Source organism: Zootermopsis nevadensis, unplaced genomic scaffold (assembly GCF_977971745.1).
Source record: "Zootermopsis nevadensis isolate Lab colony 2312 unplaced genomic scaffold, Znev_1.0 Znev_ptg000057l, whole genome shotgun sequence".
In the NCBI taxonomy this organism is placed as follows: domain Eukaryota; kingdom Metazoa; phylum Arthropoda; class Insecta; order Blattodea; family Termopsidae; genus Zootermopsis; species Zootermopsis nevadensis.
The window spans coordinates 1,686,037-1,707,342 of NW_028259188.1; the positions used below are offsets into that span (position 1 = coordinate 1,686,037).

The following is a 21,306-nucleotide window of genomic DNA, read 5'->3' on the forward strand; positions in this document are numbered from 1 at the left end:
CCTAACTTTGTCTGTCAAAAAAAAAATGTATTCAACAGGAAAGCCACCTTAAATGCAAATTAAATTAAAACACTGAAATTTCATCATTATAATACAATTGCAGAACAGAAAGGTACAAAGAGATCTATGTTCCAATGCAACATTGTTGTTTAGATGCTGTGATAAAGCTCCTTGAAATCTTAGCTACTGAATAATACAGTAAAGCAACTACGTACATGCACCGACCCCCATATCTCAAAGTACGAGCCTCGATAAAACTGCACTGGGCAAGAACGGTAACTGGGATTCCATTCATGAAAACAGCAGGAATTCTTTTCACAGTATAAATCAGCCGGAGCATGAAGCTGATCACTCACTTCCATCCACTGCTGAGATAGGGTGGATTGAGTGTTACATCCCTTCTTCTAGACACCTTCAAACCATGATTCTTATGCAAAGAGACAATTTTACATTTACCTTTACCTAATGGAATGGGTTACCAATGCCCATTGGGTAAAAAGAAAAATCTCATTGTCCCACTTAAGTTTTAGACAAAACAGTTCAGAATGTTGTCTTGGATAGAGTTTTGATTCTACAAATTAGTTTTTAGAGCTCTAATTGTACCAAAGGAAACATCACAGTACAAAATGTTATTTTAAGTATATAGAGGGATAAAAAAGTCTCAGAGTTTTAAACTCTGTGTACTAGAATGCTGATTGTTTCTTCCTACTGTAATCATCTTTTGGCAATATTCAACATTATTAGGTAAACAAGAAAAGCTGCACTGTTCAACACCTAGAATGTTTGCTGCAGGTTCAAGTCATGTCCTTCTGTTATTCTCTCTATGTGCATTTGACTCAACTAGGCACATGAGAATTGTGCATTTTTGTTCTCGACACTAGTGGAGGAGAACATTGATCTAATGTTAAAGCATACTTCCCCGACTTTTCGGCTGGAAATAGTGATTTCTCAGATGCAACTCGTAGTCTCCAGCTCTTGACTGGTTAAGTGGATATATTAACAGGTAGTATTTTAAAAGTCCGTAATCTACAAAGATGCCTCATGCAAGATACCATGACTACATAAATGTGAAGGAGGGTACTTTTATGTAAAAGTTTGTACATAAGAAGGTACTGTAAAAATATATGAATGGAGGAAAAATTAAACTCATTTACAACATGAATGAATTAGTAAATGTAACAGAAAGCAGTTATGTAATTCTTCTGAAATATAACAATAGGATGTTTTCTAGGTCAGCATTTTATATAATATATGCAAATAATTACAAATAGCCACATAGTAGGGACTTCTCAATTGTATTCATTAAACATGATTGTGTTCTATTCCTAAACTAAAGCCAGGAAGTTCCTGTAAACACACGGCTGAAACGTCTTCATTGGTGACAACTGGAAGCATCAGTAAATCAAATGAGACAAGTAAAACAGCTTATTAGAAGCGCATTCTTTCTTTCACGTAAAAATGCCTAAACAGGATTTTAATGTTCACAAAACGTTCTGAAAATGTCTGTTATTTTGAATGCGTAACTGAGCTCTGTGCTGGCACTGGGACCCTGAAAAATTTCTGTTGTCACAGCCACTGATTCAAATGCCAAAGCTAGTCATTCATGTTGACTTGTTCCAAGTAAATTATGCCCCTGAGATGCCCTGACAGGAATAAGTTTGTAGGTCTAAAAACACAGGCCACAAAATCAATTTGGTTCATCTCGTCCATCAGCATGTGTGTGATGAGAGTCCAAACGCTACTTTAAGTTGCAGGTAAAATGAACAGGAGCTTCCCCATTCGTAAACCACAGTTTGTTACATTGTCAATGGCACAGCCAACAATATTTGATGTAATTCTGTTCAAATGTGAATAAGACGCTCTAAGAGTTGAAACACTAACAAATAAACATGAGGACATCACCTGCTATTCCTGTCCAAATATTACTTTTAAACTGATGTTTCATCACTGAACCCTCTAACAAGGCAACTGTGACCATTTGATTATAAGAGCTTCATCTTGGCTTGTCGAACACAATCCTTATATATAACACACACAAACTCTTTGTTGCCATTATGAAGACGCACTTAAGGCTCTCAAGGAGGGAACAATTGCAAAGGCCATGTTAAAGTTGGAGAAGCAGCAACACAGAGTCAGAACTCTTAGCTGTAAGAGACTGTAGACTGTACTGGAATTAGTGTAATTTGATCAAAATGTTATTCATTTAATTACGATAAATTAACAGACACGAATTGTAATGACCATTCATTAGTACCACCAGGAAATCTGTCATAGATTTCACTGCATTTTAGTATCTAATGACCAGAAAGTCTTCAGATCTTTCTAGAGGGAACTCATCATCGTCATATTAAGTTCTTGCATCCAGACCTTCAAGAAATATAAAACTGTAACACTTAAGTAAATTTAAAATGAATACAGAGAGATATTTACCATATACCAATATTAATATTCAAAATATCTGATCACTTAAAGCTTTAAAAAGTAATCTACAGTCATCTGCTGACAGAATGTTAATTCTGACCAGGAAGTGAGTAGTCAGGGACAGAGATTACTAGACCTATTGCCCTCTTAATTAAGTATATGGTGTATATTGTGTCAGCAAGCACTGTTTGCTTTTACGAACTTTATTATGACAAGTGTTCACTGTGCATTCATCTTTTGTATTAACTCACATGATCTTGAGTGTCAGCTGCAGTTTCTTTTCAGTTGTTCAACCCACCATGCCTCTGCCTCTCTGCATCATCTCTTTGCTACTTATGATTGGCGTGACTCTTGCCCCTTTTAACTTACTTTAACACCAAGAAATATATCAGTAAGTATTCCTTTTGAAGAATGATTCCCTTAACATTTTAGTTTTGTTTCCAGGATTTCCACCCTTTCTCGTTCTATTCCTGAGAAGGCCAAAACATGTGCCATGGAAAACAAAGAATGTTACCTCAACAGCTTAGGTGAATGGTAAATTAAGAAAAAACTGTCTCTGAGTTTTGCGTCTTAATCTGAAGGACACAGACTGTGGAGAATGGAGTTCTAACTGCGTTAGTTTTCTTACGTATTTTGGAAGAACATAAAAATGATAAAAATGGGCAAATATGTAGCATTTATGAAAAATGTTTATACTCATGTGTATGTTACACTGGTAAATAACAAAACATCATTTATTGCATAGATTCAAATAAACTATTAATATTATAAGTTGAATTACAAAGAGACGACATCTGAAAACCGGAGCCGAAATATCACTCGTCACAACCTGAACTTCAACACTGCTGAGAATTTCCTCTTCATTAAGATCCATTAGGCATCAGGACTGGAGCAATGTAAGAGCATGCCTGCAATACCAATAACAAAGGTCAAAAACTTAGGAAGGAAATTCAGATATAGTGGAACTTTATTAATATGGTGTTTAAGAGATAAGAAAAGATGTCTTATTAAGACATGATTATAAAGAGTATTTTTGTTTTAAAATGCAGACTAGGCCCATGACAATTAAACAAACGTCTTCATTATGTGTGAAGTCCAACAGTGAACCTGAACCTGAATTAGCTCAATGCAATTTACATTACCAATACCAATTTATTAAGTCATCTTTTACCACTGCACGGCACTTCCTCTGGTTGCAGGAGGAGAAGGCATCCAGAAATGGAGGACAGCTCGAAATCAGGTGGGATGCTAACAACTCCTCGCCATAAGAGGACTAACATATTTATACGGATCTAATTTTTTAACTAGCTGAGCGTACTGTCAGCCTCTCAAAGAGACTGCTCCAAGCAGTACAAAGTTTTTGCACATCTTCATCTCTATTTTCCAAAAGGTTTCCTTCACAAAATTCTCCGTGTATTCAGAATGTGGCAAAAGGAACCAAGCATCTCAAATGTGACGATCCTAAGAGAACACTGACTATGAAGTCCTCTATGACTTCATGCTGCCTCTCGTCCGAAAACAATCGCTAAGTGATCTCTATCCGTCCCACTCTTTCCCCAATCCCAAATCTGAAATTCCTGACCTGCAGCAAAATTAATTTAAGTGGCCATGGGATCTGCCAACGTAAAGCACATGTGAAGTGAATCTTTCTTTCATCTACTGCGTGCACCGGGAACATCTTGAGTGCCTTCATATTTAATGTCACGCAGTGCCCCACACCCTGTTAATTCTCGTGGGCCGCTCTTCTTTCAAGCGCTTAGAACGAAAACACAGTGCTGCCAATGCGTATGTTGAGCATTAACAGACTAAGAGCCAGTTGGCAGTCTGACTGCATGCAGCCTTTGTAATAACACTGCAACTGCGCTGTCTCGTTCAAAAATCAGGGTCTGGAATAAGGCATGGGATGAAGGAAACAAGAAAGAAAGGAATGATGAAAGTAAGAAAGGAGGGAACGAAGAAAGGACTCCTGCTCTTGTATTAAATAAAAACTGATGTTTTCAATCAAGAGTCAATAATAATGGGACTGTGTAACAAAGGAATTTTAAGGAAGTGAACATCGATTTTGTACATGCTGTGATTCAGAAGCAACCTTCAACTCTGTGAACAAATGACTTTCAGGCCTGCATTCATAAATTCTTTGAGTTATCTTACTTCAGTGCATTGCACATGATGTGAGAGTCTTTCATCTAAATGTCTTGCTAATTCATGCTAAAATTTTCCATTTAACCCTGCAATATTTGTTGTTACAGACCTTAAATAAATTTCTGCTGTTTCTGTCTTTCTTCGGTTCACTATGTTCTAGGACACAGAACACTGAAACGTTTTCATTTATTTCATAATAATGAATTTTTGCCATTTGAATGGGTAATAATTCATGCAATTATGTTTGTTTCTAATTTGCGCTATATACAACTAACTCCATGGAACAGTCTCCTTCCTGAGAAACTAATATAAGCTCAGCTAATAAAAATGCTTTGCTTTTATGAAATCCGAAAATTCTCTATTCTGTTCATAAGTCAGACACTGGAACCTATCCTCAGCACATGACACCCCCCTCCCCCAAAAGGCAGGGGATGTTAAGAGTATGTAATGACTTTTCAAAATGTGAAGATGCCAGTTCCAATGAAACAGTAGACATTCATGCACGCAAATACCAGCTGAGGTGCAAGGCCAACCACAGCATTATTAAGTTTTATAACCCTCAGCCTCCAACACTTGGTGCTGCAAATAAACTCTGTTGCTTTGCACCACATAATACAACATAAGACAAAGCACCTTCCCTCACCTCACTCTCATTGCCACACGTACTGGCTGGTGACAGAAAGGAAAGATCGTTCTCTGCAAAATGTTCTTCAGGGGCAATGAGGTCCTCACACTCAAGATCCTGTGCACATGCCATCCCAGTTTATGCCCTGATGAAGCACAAACATTAGAAGGACGTACTAGAATACTGATTGAAGAGTAAACTGTGATAAAGCAGAAGAGAGAGCACCTCAATTTAATCTTAAAACTTTGCACACCGTGTAGTGTATTAGAATATAGAGTAAGCAAACCAACAACTATTAACACTATAATAAGACACTATTGCCATACGTGTTTCGACCTCAAGAGGTCATCATCAGTGATGGGATCAGCTGTGTGAGCTTGTAGCATTGTCTTGCATGAAGAAACCATAAGTCTTTTCTTCATCGGTCATTTCTTGGAAAAAGGGTGTAACTATTAAATTTACATAACGTTCACAATTTATTGTTTCATTATAAAATATTGGCCCTATTATTCTCTTGGAGGTAACTGCACACCAGACTCCAACCTTAATGTCATGAAGAGGATGTTCATGCAACTGATGTGGATTTTCGGAACTGAAGTAGCGGTTGTTTTGAGTGTTGACATATCCACTTAAATGCAGCCATGCTTTATCATTAAAAAACAATAGCTCTGGATTAACAATCCCATCATGCATGGATCCCAACAATCATTTGCAGAAATGAATCCTAGCACCAGTGTCAGGATTTGTGAGTCTCTGAACAACAGTGGTCTTATATGGTCGCAATTTCAGAAGTCTCGTTGCTGTGTGAGCAGATCCCAATGACACGCCAGATTGTGCAGCTAAACGTGCCAAAAATTTCCTTGGACTTTTTTCTAAGAAAGCCCCAATTTCTCTTCCGTCAATACACTCTGTTTCCTGTTCTTCTTTTTATTCAAAACTGATCCCGTACTACGAATTTTTTTTACTAAGCTCTCTATCACAGACCTGCTAGGAACACTTTCACCAGGAAAATGTCTGCGATATTTACGGCGACATCTTCCGTAGGATGAATATTTGGCATGTTTCGACTAAGAACACACATTGCTTAATACTATATGAGAGACGCAATGAAACTGATTCGCACACAAGTCCCACCCACGTCAACAGAGCGCCGGCTGACCACGCAATGCAAGCACACCCTGAGTCTCATAAATTGTAGACTCTGTATTTTAGTAACAGGGTAATAAAAACAAAAACATCATTCAACAGAATTAGAGATTAAATGATTTATTTAGGGTTTATTAAATGATAGTTCCAATAATGAGATGAATACAGCGCTGAATAATAGGATAAGTGAATAATTAATTGGAAAGGATTGGCCTAATTTAAGGTACCATCCTGGCATTTGTTCACAGGGACTGAGGAAAACCACAAGAAACTTCAATCAGGATAGTCAGTCCCTAGGCCAAGATTTGAAACCTGGTACAGTAGTAAGGGTGAATCTCTGCATTCCGCATTTATTCAAAGTTAAAGGCAATGGAACTACACAAGTGCGAGGGGTGACAGATAAAGCACATACTGCCCATTCCATAAACATTATTTCCTGGAAGCATTACTTTGCAGCTTGCTTTCTCACCTCCTAGGTCTGTAAGTGTTTGGATTACGTAGTACATGCATTTGTATTCCTTACACCTGCAAGACAGTCATGTAAACAAAACATTCAGTTTGATCCCAGCTACAGCAACCAAAGTGTGCTAACCACCTTACCATTACTTTTTGGCATAATAAATATATCTGATAAAGTATGGGACAATGGGAGGAAAATAAAGTGATGAAACTGTTTGGATGGAAGGAATTTTTCATTAATTTGTCATGAGATGAAATGGCTGGTAAAAGTAAAGCATTCCCTACAAGGGCCAATGTTGGCACTTACGGGAGAGGAGGTATAGCTAATAATCATTTTCAACCTCAACACTAGAAGGGGGTCAGTAGTTAGTGTCACGCTCCAGCCACGCTTTACCCCCAGGAAAGGACCTCATTGTCCACTGGACGTGATGCTGGATGGACTCTTAAGCCAGTCTGCATGTAGAGGTTAGAAAAAAATCCTTTTTCTCCATTGGAGACTGAACTGTGATCTTCTGGCCAGTAACCACTCGCTACATCGGCTGAGCTACCTGACTCACAATGAATTTTGCAGTTGCTTGTACAATAAAACAAATATTTCAAGAAACATAACTGTTGACTTCTGCAACACAGGCAGTTTTTCTTAATAAGTAAGACTTTTATGGATTTATTTAAAGAACTCCCATATGTGACGTGACATAAAATATGTTGTAACAACACAGCACAAATACTGTACACCAAAATATATTTGGTATGAGTGAAGGGGCCCATAAAGCAAACTTTCCACCAATGCAGATTCAATTATGGTTGTGAAAATAAAGAAAAACAATTATTTTCATAATGAAGAAAACACCCTGCAGCAGCACACTAAATGCCACTGCTGTTTAGAAAACTAAATTGCTCGTTCCTACCCATGGTGTATCTGACGAGATGGAGTTCGGTGACTAACTTTATGCTAAAATGTTATCTTAAAAACTGCCATTTCATTATTTCATTATTTCATTTTCATGAATTTATTGTTTAGATACTTGACTTTCCACACCTGAGTCCTCATATCCCCAATAATTGTTAAGGGTCCATGTACATTATTACAGCACTTAAATGTTTCCCTTGGCAGAATCGCAACTACACACTTCTGAGTGCAGGCCAATAGAAAAATTGTTATTGATTTGCGATCCATTGCAGTAAGATCATATTCAATTCAATTCATTTATTTAAGTGTTTGCCAACAGCAAGAAGCCAATATCAGGCAAACACTGATAATACGTACAATAATAATGAAAAACATTACACAAACAGATTAATTAAACTTATACATTTACAGTATTAAATATAACAGCCAAATACAGGCAAGGCCAAAATAGAAACAATATTATACACAAAGAAAAATAAATGAAGAAATATAAATAAAAGCAAATAATCCACCTAGGGAACAATAATATAATTGTAAAATGTTAAAGAAATGCTGAAGGACTGTGTCTTAGCGCACTGCTCACACTAAAAGTACAAAATTCTCTTACTTGCCTCGCCGGCACACGTAAACCAACAGCGTCCATAATGGAATATCGCATTAGGACTTGAGTAACTGCAGCTTCTACTGGTCTACTTCAATCCTTCGTATGTTAAAACTAGACTGAGACAGGAACTTTATGGCCTTCAAACCAGATGTTTGATAGAATTCAACGTAACATTACAAGACACAGCCAAGAAACATTTGACAGACAACATTTCGAAACAATCTATTGACGAAGAAGGGTGAAACAATCAGGCCTAGACAGGAACTTCTACCAGACTATACAACTGGGAACACAGTCATCAGCCTACTGACTGCCATCAAGAAACTTGAATCTTAAGAAAATTAAATTTCCTGAAAGTACTGCTCCTGTAAAGCCTATCAGTAGCACATCTGAACCTTTCAAACTTATTTTTACATTTCTTCATTTTCAAACAAACATTTACAACAGATACTAAAATATGTAGTGCACAGTTAATAATTTAAAAATACATTTCTTAATTAGAAACGCGTGGAGTGTTTGTATAATTGGTTTTTGTATGATAATCACCTTATCGTATTTACAGTTCAATGTCTCCAGTCTTACCTGTAGCTTACTGGCTCTTACAGTCTGGTTGATAAATACAAATATCTATTCATAAAAAGAATTAAAAGTGTCAATACAATTGTAAGTGTGGAGACCCCATATACAAAACAAGCATTGGAGGAAGTAATATCACGCGCATATGTGCATCGTTCCAGATGGTCGCTCACACCACTATGCAGCAATCAAGAAAAAGTGATGTGTGGACAGAGGAGTGGTGTGCTCTTTCATTACAAGGAATTTTTGTGAAGGTTGTGTTTACGCTTAAAAATAAAAATAAATCCGTGGCGTAACAGCTCCAGAGAGCCAAAGCCGACTAGCTTGACTGCTGGCCTCACGTTCACATGCCTAAGCAGAGGTGAATGATCATCCAACCAGATATAGGGTGACGTGTGATCAGCACGACGAACCCCCAGCCATTGCTAGTTTTCATGACCGGATTACGCTACTTATTGTAGCTCCCCAATTTCCTCACGAGAAAATTTCTTCTCCCCTGAGACTCGAACCAGCGCGCATTCTGTATCGCGGTACGAAGCATGATGCCTCAGTCCGCGCGGCTACGGTGCGGGACGTGTTTACACTTGGCAGGATTTTATTTGGGAGCAGATTTTCTAGGCTTTACGTTTTGATATGGGCAGAACTGAAAATCTCGTAAAACGGTAATCTCCGTAAATTGAGCAAATATATAACACCAACTATTGCCAATCTTTCATAGATGCCTGTCATGTCTGTCTATCAATCTGTATGTAAGAAATCAAAAATCGTTTATCAGATTTTCACTATAATAAAATTCACTGACACATTCCAATTCTGGTTGCAATACGGACAACAATAACACACGCTTCGTATAAAGACATTAAAATGAGAAGAGAATATATGATTTAGGATCTTGCAAAAACAACATTAGATCTTCATTATATAAAGCTAGGAATTAGGCAAACTTACGAAGAAACTATACTCTCAGTAAACTTGAAAGCATGCAGGAATTGAAAAACTTTATACATTCTATAAAACTGTTTGCATAAACTTACGAAACCCTCCAACACGTGACATGAAGCAAACAAGTTTCATAACTAAACAGAGATAATTAAGTGACTTGGCTAAATGTACTACAATGGTTAAAACTTCATTCCACCTTTTCTTTACTTTTGTCAAGTTTTCTACTTTCATTCTGACATCAGTGCCAAGTGGAAGAAAGAAACATTTGGAATTTTCCTTCAGAATGGTAAAAAAAGACCAAACATGCAACTCACTACTTAAATGGGATGCCATATTATCGCTCAGCTCCTGCCCTGGTGTGTGGGCAGAGACAGCCGAGAAATATTGGCTAAATGTGCTGTTCAGTGAAGCCACAAAGGCTCCATATGAATTCCCTCCTCTGGGGGTTGTGTCGTGGTAGACGTCGAAGCCCACCACCATCAATCCCTGAAACAACTGAAAATCTCCTAAAACGGTAATCTCCGTCAAACTATGTGGCTGCAAGTTTATGTATTCCTGATAACATGACTGGCTGTGGCTGTGAGATGTCACAAACGACCAAGTGTTTGAAGTAACTTTGTGAGCAGAATAGCTGCATGTAGATCAGAACACACATAATCATTGCTTTCTTCATCAGTGCCAACACAAGTGATTGTGAAAGGCAGCTTCAAACCCATGCATGTGAAATCCATTGCTGAGAAAGTGGCAGCTCAGCTTTGGTGTAAAATTGGAGGTGCTCCTTCGACTATTCAAATTCCAATCAGTGTAAGAAAACAGTTTTACCATTCATCTACATTATGTAGGCTGGTTATTTGCATTTCGTAGGGGCTTAATTTCTTCCCCTGCCTTGTGCCAGTTAAATGCTGTTGATAATATAATTGGGCCTGTGGTAACCCCCCCTACCTAAAAAAATATTAAAAAATCTGCCATAGACAGTATAACAGCAGATGATCTGCTATTCCATTCATGAAATAAATTGTTTAAAACTATGATGACAGTTTGTGTAATTCTAAAAAATGCTCGTAACGTGTACTCATATTATCCAAAAATGATTGCTATATATAATCTGAAGTACATCCCTTAACTTAAAATCAGAGTACAGTATGGCACTAAGTTTAAAAAAAAATGTGGGTAGGACATTTTATTCTTTTTTAAAGTGAATATTGAGATAATGAAAGTTAATTAAGAACTAAGCAATCTTGGTCGCCTTCGGTGGACAAGTGGGTAGCGTGCTCACCACTGGACCCAGGGTTCGCGGGTTCAAACCCGGCCAAGGTCGATGGATTTTTAATGGTGATAAAAACTGCAAATTCCTTTGGAGGGTAAGTAAAGCTGACCATCCCATATCGTAGATCGGTGCCTGGGGGGTATTACTGGGCCACCCTGTCTCCAGGATAAATAAATACAAAGAACTGATCCTCCAGGTTGGTGGCTGGACGTAAGGCTGACGACCTTACTCTGTAAAAATCAGTTGTTGCGAAAGAAAGAAGTTAAATATGGGTGGTGCATCATGGGAAGAGATGGTAGAAAAGAGAAACCCCAAGAGTCAGTCTTACGTGCAGCACCCACTTGGTGTTGCCAAGTGTCTAGTATTCAGAACCAGAGGGTGTATAATGTGGAGGATTCTCTGTATGTTTGTTTCAGGGATTGATGGTGGTGGGCTTCGACGTCTACCACGACACAACCCCCAGAGGAGGGAATTCGTATGGAGCCTTTGTGGCTTCACTGAACAAGACATTCAGCCAGTATTTCTCGGCTGTCTCTGCCCACACACCAGGGCAGGAGCTGAGCGATAATATGGCATCCTATTTGAGTGGTGAGTTGCATGTTTGGTCTTTTTTTACCATTCTGAAGGAAAATTCCAAATGTTTCTTTCTTCCACTTGGCACTGATGTCAGAATGAAACTAGAAAACTTGACAAAAGTAAAGAAAAGGTGGAATGAAGTTTTAACCATTGTAGTACATTTAGCCAAGTCACTTAATTATCTCTGTTTAGTTATGAAACTTGTTTGCTTCATGTCACGTGTTGGAGGGTTTCGTAAGTTTATGCAAACAGTTTTATAGAATGTATAAAGTTTTTCAATTCCTGCATGCTTTCAAGTTTACTGAGAGTATAGTTTCTTCGTAAGTTTGCCTAATTCCTAGCTTTATATAATGAAGATCTAATGTTGTTTTTGCAAGATCCTAAATCATATATTCTCTTCTCATTTTAATGTCTTTATGCGAAGCGTGTGTTATTGTTGTCCGGATTGCAACCAGAATTGGAATGTGTCAGTGAATTTTAGTAAAACCTCTGATTTCTGAATGCTAGACACTTGGAAACACCAAGTGGGTGCTGCATGTAAGACTGACACCTCTTCCCATGATGCACCACCTACATTTCACTTCTTTCTTTTGCAACAGGAGTACCAGGTCTCTGTATTTATGTCCCCCAGAGACAGGGTGGCCCAGTAATACCCCCAGGCACTGGGTTCCCTTTTCATCGCCTTCTACGACTCGCAGGGCTACGGTGGAGGTATTCTAACCCGCCTCCACACGGGAATAATACTACCATCACTCACACCTTATTGTAAATCATGCTGTGTAATAGAGAAATTATAGATTTTTAATTTATTTCTATAATGTTTGTTTCTAGGAAAGACTGAGATTCGCTGCAAGGATACAAGGTTATGTATGTGTGAGAAAGTCTCTGACTGCAGATAATGCTAGTCACCTAGCATGCATCTTATTCTAGTAGTGAATCAGGAGAGACTTGTGTGAGAAATGGCCACTGAAAGAAACGATTATATATATATATATATATATATAAGTTCTGGCCTACATGCAGCTATTCTGCTCATAAAATTACTTCCAATACTCAGCCATTTGTGATATATCAAACCACAGACAGCCACGTGATCAGGAATACATACAAGCTGCACCCCCCGTGTGGTATGACGGATATTACCGTTTTACGAGATTTTCAGTTGTTCTGCCCAAATGAAAGAAAATAAGCTCCCAAATGAAATCCTGCCGAGCATGAACACAACCTCCACAAACATGCCTGTAGCAAAGGAGCACACAACTCACCTCCGTCCACACAGCACTTTTTCTTGATTGCAGCATAAGCGACCGTCTGCAACGATGCACATTAACAACTGGGGTTCTGTGCGTGAAATTACTTCCTTCAATGCTTCGACAAATGACGACGGGCGTTCATTTGTAACATCATGGCTAAAGAAAGCACATTATAATTATATTGGTTTGTAAAACAGATTCTCTGTGAATGTGAAACATGCCGAAAATTTATTTACAGGTTCCTGGGGACTGGCAAAGTAAACATTACACTTCTACAATATTGTTGTGTCACCTGTAAAATATTCTCCTACTGCACTGATACATTATTGTAAGCATTTGTGTATGACAATGAAACAGCCACATAGGTATTTCTTGTAATACCGTGCAGATGTGCTATAACAGCTGATTTGAAGCCCAGTCATAACTATATATACCATCTGAATTAATATTAAACGACTCCTCATTTCGCCCAGTGCGTGTTTCACGATTCTCAGACTAAACAGCAATTATTTGTGTAAACAAAGTTAACCAACGGACATGTATTGTGTTTTCTTTGAGGTAGGAAATATTAATATTAAGATTTGGTTTCAAAGGATTAATGGCATTACCATCAACATAAAGAATGTCTTTATGTGCCTGAACAAATGAAGATGCATGGAAATAAAATAGTGGCTTGATATTTTTGCCAGTGCTTTAGACACAAACTGCAATATTTGGCATTTACGTCTGTGCAGGATACACAATTTTCCACAATGTCCACAATTCAGTAAGCTGGCAACAAATGTTTCAAAATATTTTTGTGAAAGTGTTAGCTGGTGAACGGTTTCTTTGTGCACTCTACATTTACAACTGAAACAATCAATCAACACATGTTTTATTTCTGATGGCTGGGCATCAACCTTCTCCATTTTGCACTTTGTTGACAAGTTTGTGGATCGTACCAAGTTACACACCCACCAATAAATCGTGCATTCACTATGTGCAGTTTACAAACGTTTGGCAAAATTATACGAAAGCACATCCTCTTAATTAGCAGTTATTACAATAATACAGCGGAGCACAAAGCGGAAGACCAGCCAAATTCAGCATCATACTCAAATGTCTGCTGTCCACAGACCAGGAGAAAAGCCCTGCGGGGGGGAAGTCGGTTCTGGTGCGGTGCAGGGGGATTGTTTATCAGGTGGTCTAGAGGGCTGCTATTGGTGGAAGTGTGACATGACATAGTTTTACACTACTGCACAGACTGAGAACATCAAGTAGTTCAGAGTAGCGTGTAGTGAGCGCACTTGTAATGTGTTTTGTGGGTGTTCTGATAATATTCTAGATTCAATCGCTGTGCCACTGTGAGGTAATCTTAAAGCTGTACCCAATAGAACACACGAAAGCCTGTCGTCTGTTGTTCGTTCAGTGGTTGTGGAACGAATGATTTTAGGATGGGTCGTCACTCACCGCGAAATCTTGCGCATGCGCGCATATCAAATTCCTAGCAGGGATTTTCTCCTGGTCTGTGGACTGTACCTTCATGCTCTGAACAGTTGTACCACTAAAATATGTGTGAATATGACAATGTTGGATCATCAAGTGCTTGCCACAATAGGCTGCAACCCATGGCAGAAATGTTATCTTAAGGAAAAGCCTATGTTCACTTTTCTCTTCAGTTCCCACTATGAACTGGTGTTACAAAGGGACGTAAAAGCGCATGAGCACAAGCTCAGACCCTCTACCAGGTTGGGATTAATAAACCCGTATAGTTTCTTATTATCTTCTTGTTTTGGATCTACAGTCCTTAAAATACCAGGCCTCCTCACGCATGGGAGGTTTTTTAATCTATTTAGACATTTGGTAGGACTCCTTAAATGGGAGATCAGCCCATCACAAGGCCTCTACCTATTCAGAACAGCACAACGCAGAAAGACACTGAAAAACATCCGTGCCTGAGTAGGATAATAACCAACAGTCCCAATGTCCAAGTGATGAAGGCCCATGACCCAGACCATGCAACCACTGTGACCAGCCCTGTCTAGTTTTAAACTTTGTATATATGATCAGTTGATAACATAGAGTACATTTTTAAAAATGTCTTCACAGAAAAAAGTTGTGTAACAAAGAATGTTGACACATTGCAAACATAACATTTTCATACAAACATAAATAAAATGGCAGAAAGCCATTTTAAGGTAAGGTAAGCAGCACGAATTTGAAGATGAAACACTTATACAAACGAATGTGTCTGGGTCATGAATTTCCACTTACAAAATACAAACTGCATTGAGGCCCATCTGGCTAACCAAGGGGTGCTTTTGTTTGTTATCTTGTTATTTTTTTGCACTACCTGTATTTTATTTACTTCAAAGCACGTAAAACCCAGACACCTTATTTTCAAACTTTCAATTGCAAAAATAAGGGTGCGCGTTATATTAGTCAATGCGGTACCTCTTCTGCTGAACTACGTTATCAATTCCAACTTTTGGAGAACAAGCATTAAGCTGTAATAAAACACATATTTCAGATTTCCAGTGTATGTGAAAAGTCAGAGTAAGGGCAACTCGCAAATATGGTTGCGGAATGACGAATCTCACGCCCTGAGCGGCACGAATCAAAGAGGATACAAAGCGTTGAGCATCACTTATCAAACTCTTTGGGCAGATCACAACACACTCTTGCAGTTGAGGCGTCATCAACATTGGTTTACCTGAGAATAAAACAGTATTATTAATTCACACATGAGCAAAATATTCACAGCGATAAAGAAATTTATACTGTTTCTAGTTTAAAGGTAAAGACCAGGTTCTATGATGAGCAAGAAAATCTGCAAGTTGATATATAAGCCTCCATTTGGTCATTAATATCAACAAGAGCTTCCAATATCACGGTACAATCTTCAGCAAACACTGCACACCCGCACACCCTATAGGACTAGGTTGTAAAAAAGTGTTTCATATGAACATAACAGAATTTTTTAAATAGTATCTTGTATGTGCTGCAAGAGGCTGATAAAGACTTTGTCAAATATGCCTTCTGCGACCTAAGGCTTTTCCACACTTCATGTCAGTTGTCCAGACCTGTCCTACGGGCAGACGAGCCACGGCAAAAGACAAAACTATATAATGTGTACACACTTAATAATACCGAGTCTTCAATTTATGCGGTAACAGCCTTGCTTGCGTTGCGTGGTCGGCTGGCGATCTGGCGACGTCGGCCGGACTGGTCCGTGTTCTTCCCGTGAACACAGGCGAATCAGTTTCATTTCGTCTCTCGTCGCGGATTGACGTTGTTAATATGGTGTATAGTATTAAGCAACGTGTGTTCTTAGTCGAAACATATGCCAAATATTCATCCTACAGAAGATGCTGCCGTAAATTTCGCAGACTAGATAGAGAGCTTAGTAAAAAAAATTTCGTAGTACGGGATCAGTTTTGGTTAAAAAGAAGAACAGGAAACGACAATTAATTTCGGCAATTACCCCAGAAGAGCTTCGTCGAGTATTTCAAAACATGTTAACGAGATGTGAAGTTGCCTGCAAGCACAAGGAAGTCACATTGAACATCTTTTGTGATTTAAGGCAAGAACAATTAATGTAATAACATGTATCAGTGACGAGAAACACTCGCAGCTCCTTGATATTAGCGGCACTGAAACTGATTCGCCTGTGTTCACGGGAAGAACACGGACCAGTCCGGCCGACGTCGCCAGATCGCCAGCCGACCACACAACGCAAGCAAGGCCGTTACCGCATAAATTGAAGACCCCGTACCATGTTTTCATTGGAATACAGAAAATGCAGTAACAAGTGTTTATCACCACACTTCATGTGCTTCATTACAAAACACATTTTGCAATGATTCTGTATTTAAATACAAATAAGAACTATGCAAGAACTAAAGTTAGATAAAATAAACACTGAAATATAAAAATAATATTTTGTGGCTGGTGGAAATATTGTCTAATTTATGGACAATGAGAATAACTTCTGACTTGTTATCATTGTTCAACAACTGTCTTATTGTAACCAGCAACTTTATTTCCTGGAATACCAACTGTAAACAAACAGTACGGTCTTCTGGGCCATGACAATGTGCAATTTTGTAGATGGCAGCAAAAATGGAGGTAGTATGTTGGTTTCTACCTACAAGTCTACACGGTATCACAACTCAGATGACAAACATCATCTTCACTGCAGTGAGATCTTCATATCTCACACATTTTTCTTTGTTAGCCAACCTGCTGAAACTAAAACATAAGACTACAATATTTATATTTTATCTGAAACTTACCAAAAGAACTTTATTTTCTGCATCTATTAGCAACCTGTGTTTTAAATACAGCAGCCCGCTTAAAGAGAAGTTTCAATCCATAGTTCGCATTTTCCTATCCAGAGAATGTGAATGAGGTTTCACTGTACACATTGATTAAAAATGCAGGGGATTCAAATGATGCTCACCTGTTGACTATTTGAATCCCCATGAATATCAAGAGTAGGGTACGGCAGCGGTCAGCTCCTAATTGAACACTTTTGATGTGAGGGACCCAAGCTTCCAGATGCACACACGAAAAAGAGGTGTACCTGATTCATGATGAGTATGTCATTTTTATTAGGTATTAATGAAATATTATACTTACCATGTGATAGTTGTGTGATCAGAACGCTCAATAATGCGCTCTATCAATCTGTAGATAATATCAACATATGATCCTCCACTCTCTAACTCTTCCATATGCCCATCTACCACTAGATTGATCAGCTGCTCAATCGGATGACGTGACGCATCTTTTGAAACTTGACCAGAGAGGGTTCTATTGCTATAAAACTGCAAAAAAAATATAATGTTTTGATATATTAAAAACTGATCTGTAAATAACTCTGTCCAAAATGAGCATCAGAATTATTTCACATTTGAGAAAATGCTTTTTGGAATTTCCAGAACGTGGTCGTTCTTTGTTCTTCGTAACAATAAATTCATAAACACAGACCACACAATACGCTGAAAGGTCTACGGACACCACATACTGTAAGTACTGAACTGTAAAAAATAATCTCTAAATGAATTCTTGCTTCCATTTTGCAAAGTGGAAATAAAAACTACAAGCTGGTTTGTATGCTACATTAATACATCATCAACAACATTTGACTGCCTTTTACTGTGGTTTTCTTTGGTGCATTTTCTCAATGGAAAAGCCATGCAAATGGGTTTTCATATTCTGCCTACTTTTACAGTATTGCCAACATAAATTCTGAGGTAAACAAAACTTCCTTTCCATTTTGACTTTGACTCACCGACATCAGCAACTCAAAAAGGGCTCAGAATTCACTTGCAATGTCTACTCTGGGAGTGCCCTCACATTGGTTTGAGGTCAGCAGTCGGAGTTGCTCGACACACCGCAATACCAGTTGGTATGCTTTCCTTCCAATTTCATTGCCGCAGTTGTCCGTAGCTGTTTGGCAGCTTCGATTGCCACCTCTATATCAGGGCTGCCAATGTCACGTATGAAGGAATCCAGTAACCTGTCTGTCTTCTTATCCATGTTATGTAATAACTTCAGTTGGAAAGGTTGTAATGCGTTGGATAGCCAAACAAAACAAAATCACAAACCATAAAATTTAAACAGCTATATCTGATATGATAAATAAATACAAAAATAAGTTAGTTCATTTTGAGAAACCAGAATTATTTCTTAGACTAGACTATGTTGACCTTCTTCCTTTAACTCAGCAATTTAAGATAAGACCAACTAGCCTGAACTTAGGTTTCCTTGTCTGTGCGGTAACAGTATCAAGTAGGCCACTACCACTTCCTTTCAAAACCCTCAACTCAAAACTTTCTATAATATTATATTCTACGCAACCTACGAAGCTGGCATTCAAGTAACCTACTGACCTACCTCATTTTCATTCATTCACGAAACAGAAGTGCTCCTTGCATGTGTCGCCACAACCCATTTTAACCTCAGCACAATATTTTCATATCATGAGAAATAGACTTTATTACTAAATATTTTTTAAAAAATTAAAATATATGAGAATAATAGCAACAGATGAAAATTGCATCAATAACGAAATTAAGAATAGATTAAATTTGGGAATGTTTGCTACCATGCAACAATCTTTTCTCTTCCCATCATCTTCATCTTCTTCCATGGCTCTCCGGTCCATGGCCTCCTCAATTCTCCTCTTCCATTCGGTCCTCTGTTAGGTCCGTCAGTCCGAGGCTTTGATCGAGGTTTTGAAACATCTTCCTTTTTACGGTGTAAGGTTGTTAGCCTTGCGACCAACCCCCAACCTGGAGGACCAGGGTACCTGTCTTAGTCTGACCTCTCCCCCTCGACCAATCTGGCTTGGGAGGCCCTACCAGTAGCTCTTGGGATCACTGAGGTACTCAAGCCCCACCACCACGACAAGGTGCAGGTACCATTAAGTGGGGTCGCTTCCCATCTACTACATAAAAACAAACTGTAATGTAACCTGCTGTTTGATATGATTATGAAACATGATCTCTCACATTACTGGCAGAGGGTGTTTCAGAACAGGCTGAAGAGAATATCTGAAACTAAGAGGGATGAAGTAACAGGTCAGAGAAAATTGCATGAGATGTTCCATAATTTATATTCTTCCCCAGATGTTATAAGGATGACCAAACAATGAATGATAAGATTGGCACGGCCTATACAGTATGTGGGAAGGGGGAGCAGGAAATGTGTAAAAAACTTTGGTTGGAAAGCCTGAATAAAAGGAACCAATCAAAAGACTGAGGCATAGATAAGATAATAATATTAGATGGCTCTTAAAGGGAGGGGTGTGGATTGAATTCATCTGGCTTAAGATGGGAACTAATGGAAGGCTATTATTCTAAACATGATAATGAACCTGAAGGTTCCATAGTAGGCAGGGAATTTCTTGTATACGTGAATGATTATAAGCTTCTTGGGAAGGATCCTGCTACATAGAGTAAATCAGTTAGTTATTACTGAATGTTTATTGTGAATTGACACAATTGCTGCCCCCTGTTTCTTGTCTCATTAATAATCTATACTTTCAACTTGCATATTAGTGTCTTTAAATGCCATGTATTGTGTTACACATCTTTCTTATCACATTACCATAACACACTTCAGTCTTTAAATAACAACGATATACAATAGCTATAGTAAAAGAGTTGTACAGTAATTTAAAGTTTTCTTTCAGGACTTCTGTTTCATAACTACTGGTAAAACATAGTTTGTAAATTCTGTTCATTTCCAAACAGTTGTCAATCTGCAGTCTATGCAAATCCCATGAAGATAAACAGATGCTTTTACTTAACACATAGATTCATATATTCGGGGTGTTTTGTATGTAATTTAAAGTATTTTACTGTGTAAGTACAAAATATTACCACAAAATAAACGTTGCTTGGAACTTGCATTCAGACTATACAGAGAAAAAAATGACACCTGTAATCACACGTGGAACACAAAGCATGTTTCCCAGATAAAATCAACTACAGAATCTATCTAATAGATCGTAAGCGGGGGCTGACAAAAGATTTTATGCCGTCACACTTCCTGGTACCTGGACAATTCATCACCAGAAAATTTAATTACCTCAGCAGTGGTTCACGTAACATTATTTATTCCTCCCTGAATACGATATGATAAAAGACTGCAGAATCAGAAGGATATACATAAATATTCATACTTTCAAATATTATCAACTGTTTTAAAAAAAATAAACTATAACTTACACTTATCGTGCAATCTGTTAACTTTTAAACTTGGAAGAGATTCTCTTACAACGGAATTCTTCTTCACCATTAACAACCCACGCCAAGACCTACCGCCATAACAACTGTAGACTGATTGTATGATGTCACTACAGATGTCACTGCGAACTGAGCGCGCTCAATTCAAATCGTTTGAAATATAACGTAGCCTGATTCAACCACTTTTTCCAATACTCCTCAAATCTTCTCGGAACAAACGGCGAGGCCGTGTAACAGGTATCTTAAGCACAGCAGTGTCCCAATATGCCATTAATACACACGCATAATTATAACAAATCATACACTAAACCACACACCGACAGTGTTTATTACAACCAAGGAGACGCCTACACCACAAATGGCTGTCCTTGGCGACCTGCTCAGTTCCTGACCCTACTACTTTAAATCAATGGCTTTAAATGTTTCCATACATAGGCCAATGCATATACATTGTGTAATTATGCGGTCAGCAGGAGCTTGCTGAGACCTGAAATTAATAACTGTAAAAGCAGTTCATATAAGATTGGAAACTGCGGTGAAATATTGATAATATTAATTTCTCTATCCAACTACAGACAACCTAGCCATTTCAACTTGGCTATTTCGAACACATGCAGACTGCAGTTTCGCAGCGCATGGAACTTCCTTT

The 21,306-nt window shown here is 38.3% G+C and overlaps 1 protein-coding gene across 6 annotated transcripts; it reads right to left on the bottom strand.

Moving 5' to 3' along the window:
* Nucleotides 1-3,122: 3,122 nt before the first annotated feature.
* On the bottom strand, nt 3,123-20,633 carry LOC110838521 (uncharacterized). 6 transcript variants are annotated; one of them, XR_015538790.1, is made up of 7 exons: nt 19,013-20,633; nt 18,197-18,456; nt 17,542-17,729; nt 15,355-15,613; nt 12,934-13,077; nt 5,207-5,333; nt 3,123-3,329 (listed from the first exon to the last, which is right to left on the bottom strand). XR_015538790.1 is itself a non-coding variant. In XM_087361223.1 (6 exons), the coding sequence occupies exons 4-6, from the start codon at nt 15,603-15,605 to the stop codon at nt 3,302-3,304; spliced, it is 423 nt and encodes a 140-aa protein (XP_087217349.1). In that variant the 5' UTR covers nt 15,606-15,613; nt 17,542-17,729; nt 18,197-18,456; nt 19,013-20,633; the 3' UTR covers nt 3,123-3,301. The 6 variants fall into 6 exon arrangements, 3 of the variants coding, with proteins under 3 accessions (XP_087217349.1, XP_087217347.1, XP_087217350.1); XR_015538789.1 differs by having other exon boundaries at nt 5,207-5,387; XM_087361223.1 differs by lacking the exon at nt 5,207-5,333.
* Between the last annotated feature and the right edge of the window lie 673 nt (nt 20,634-21,306).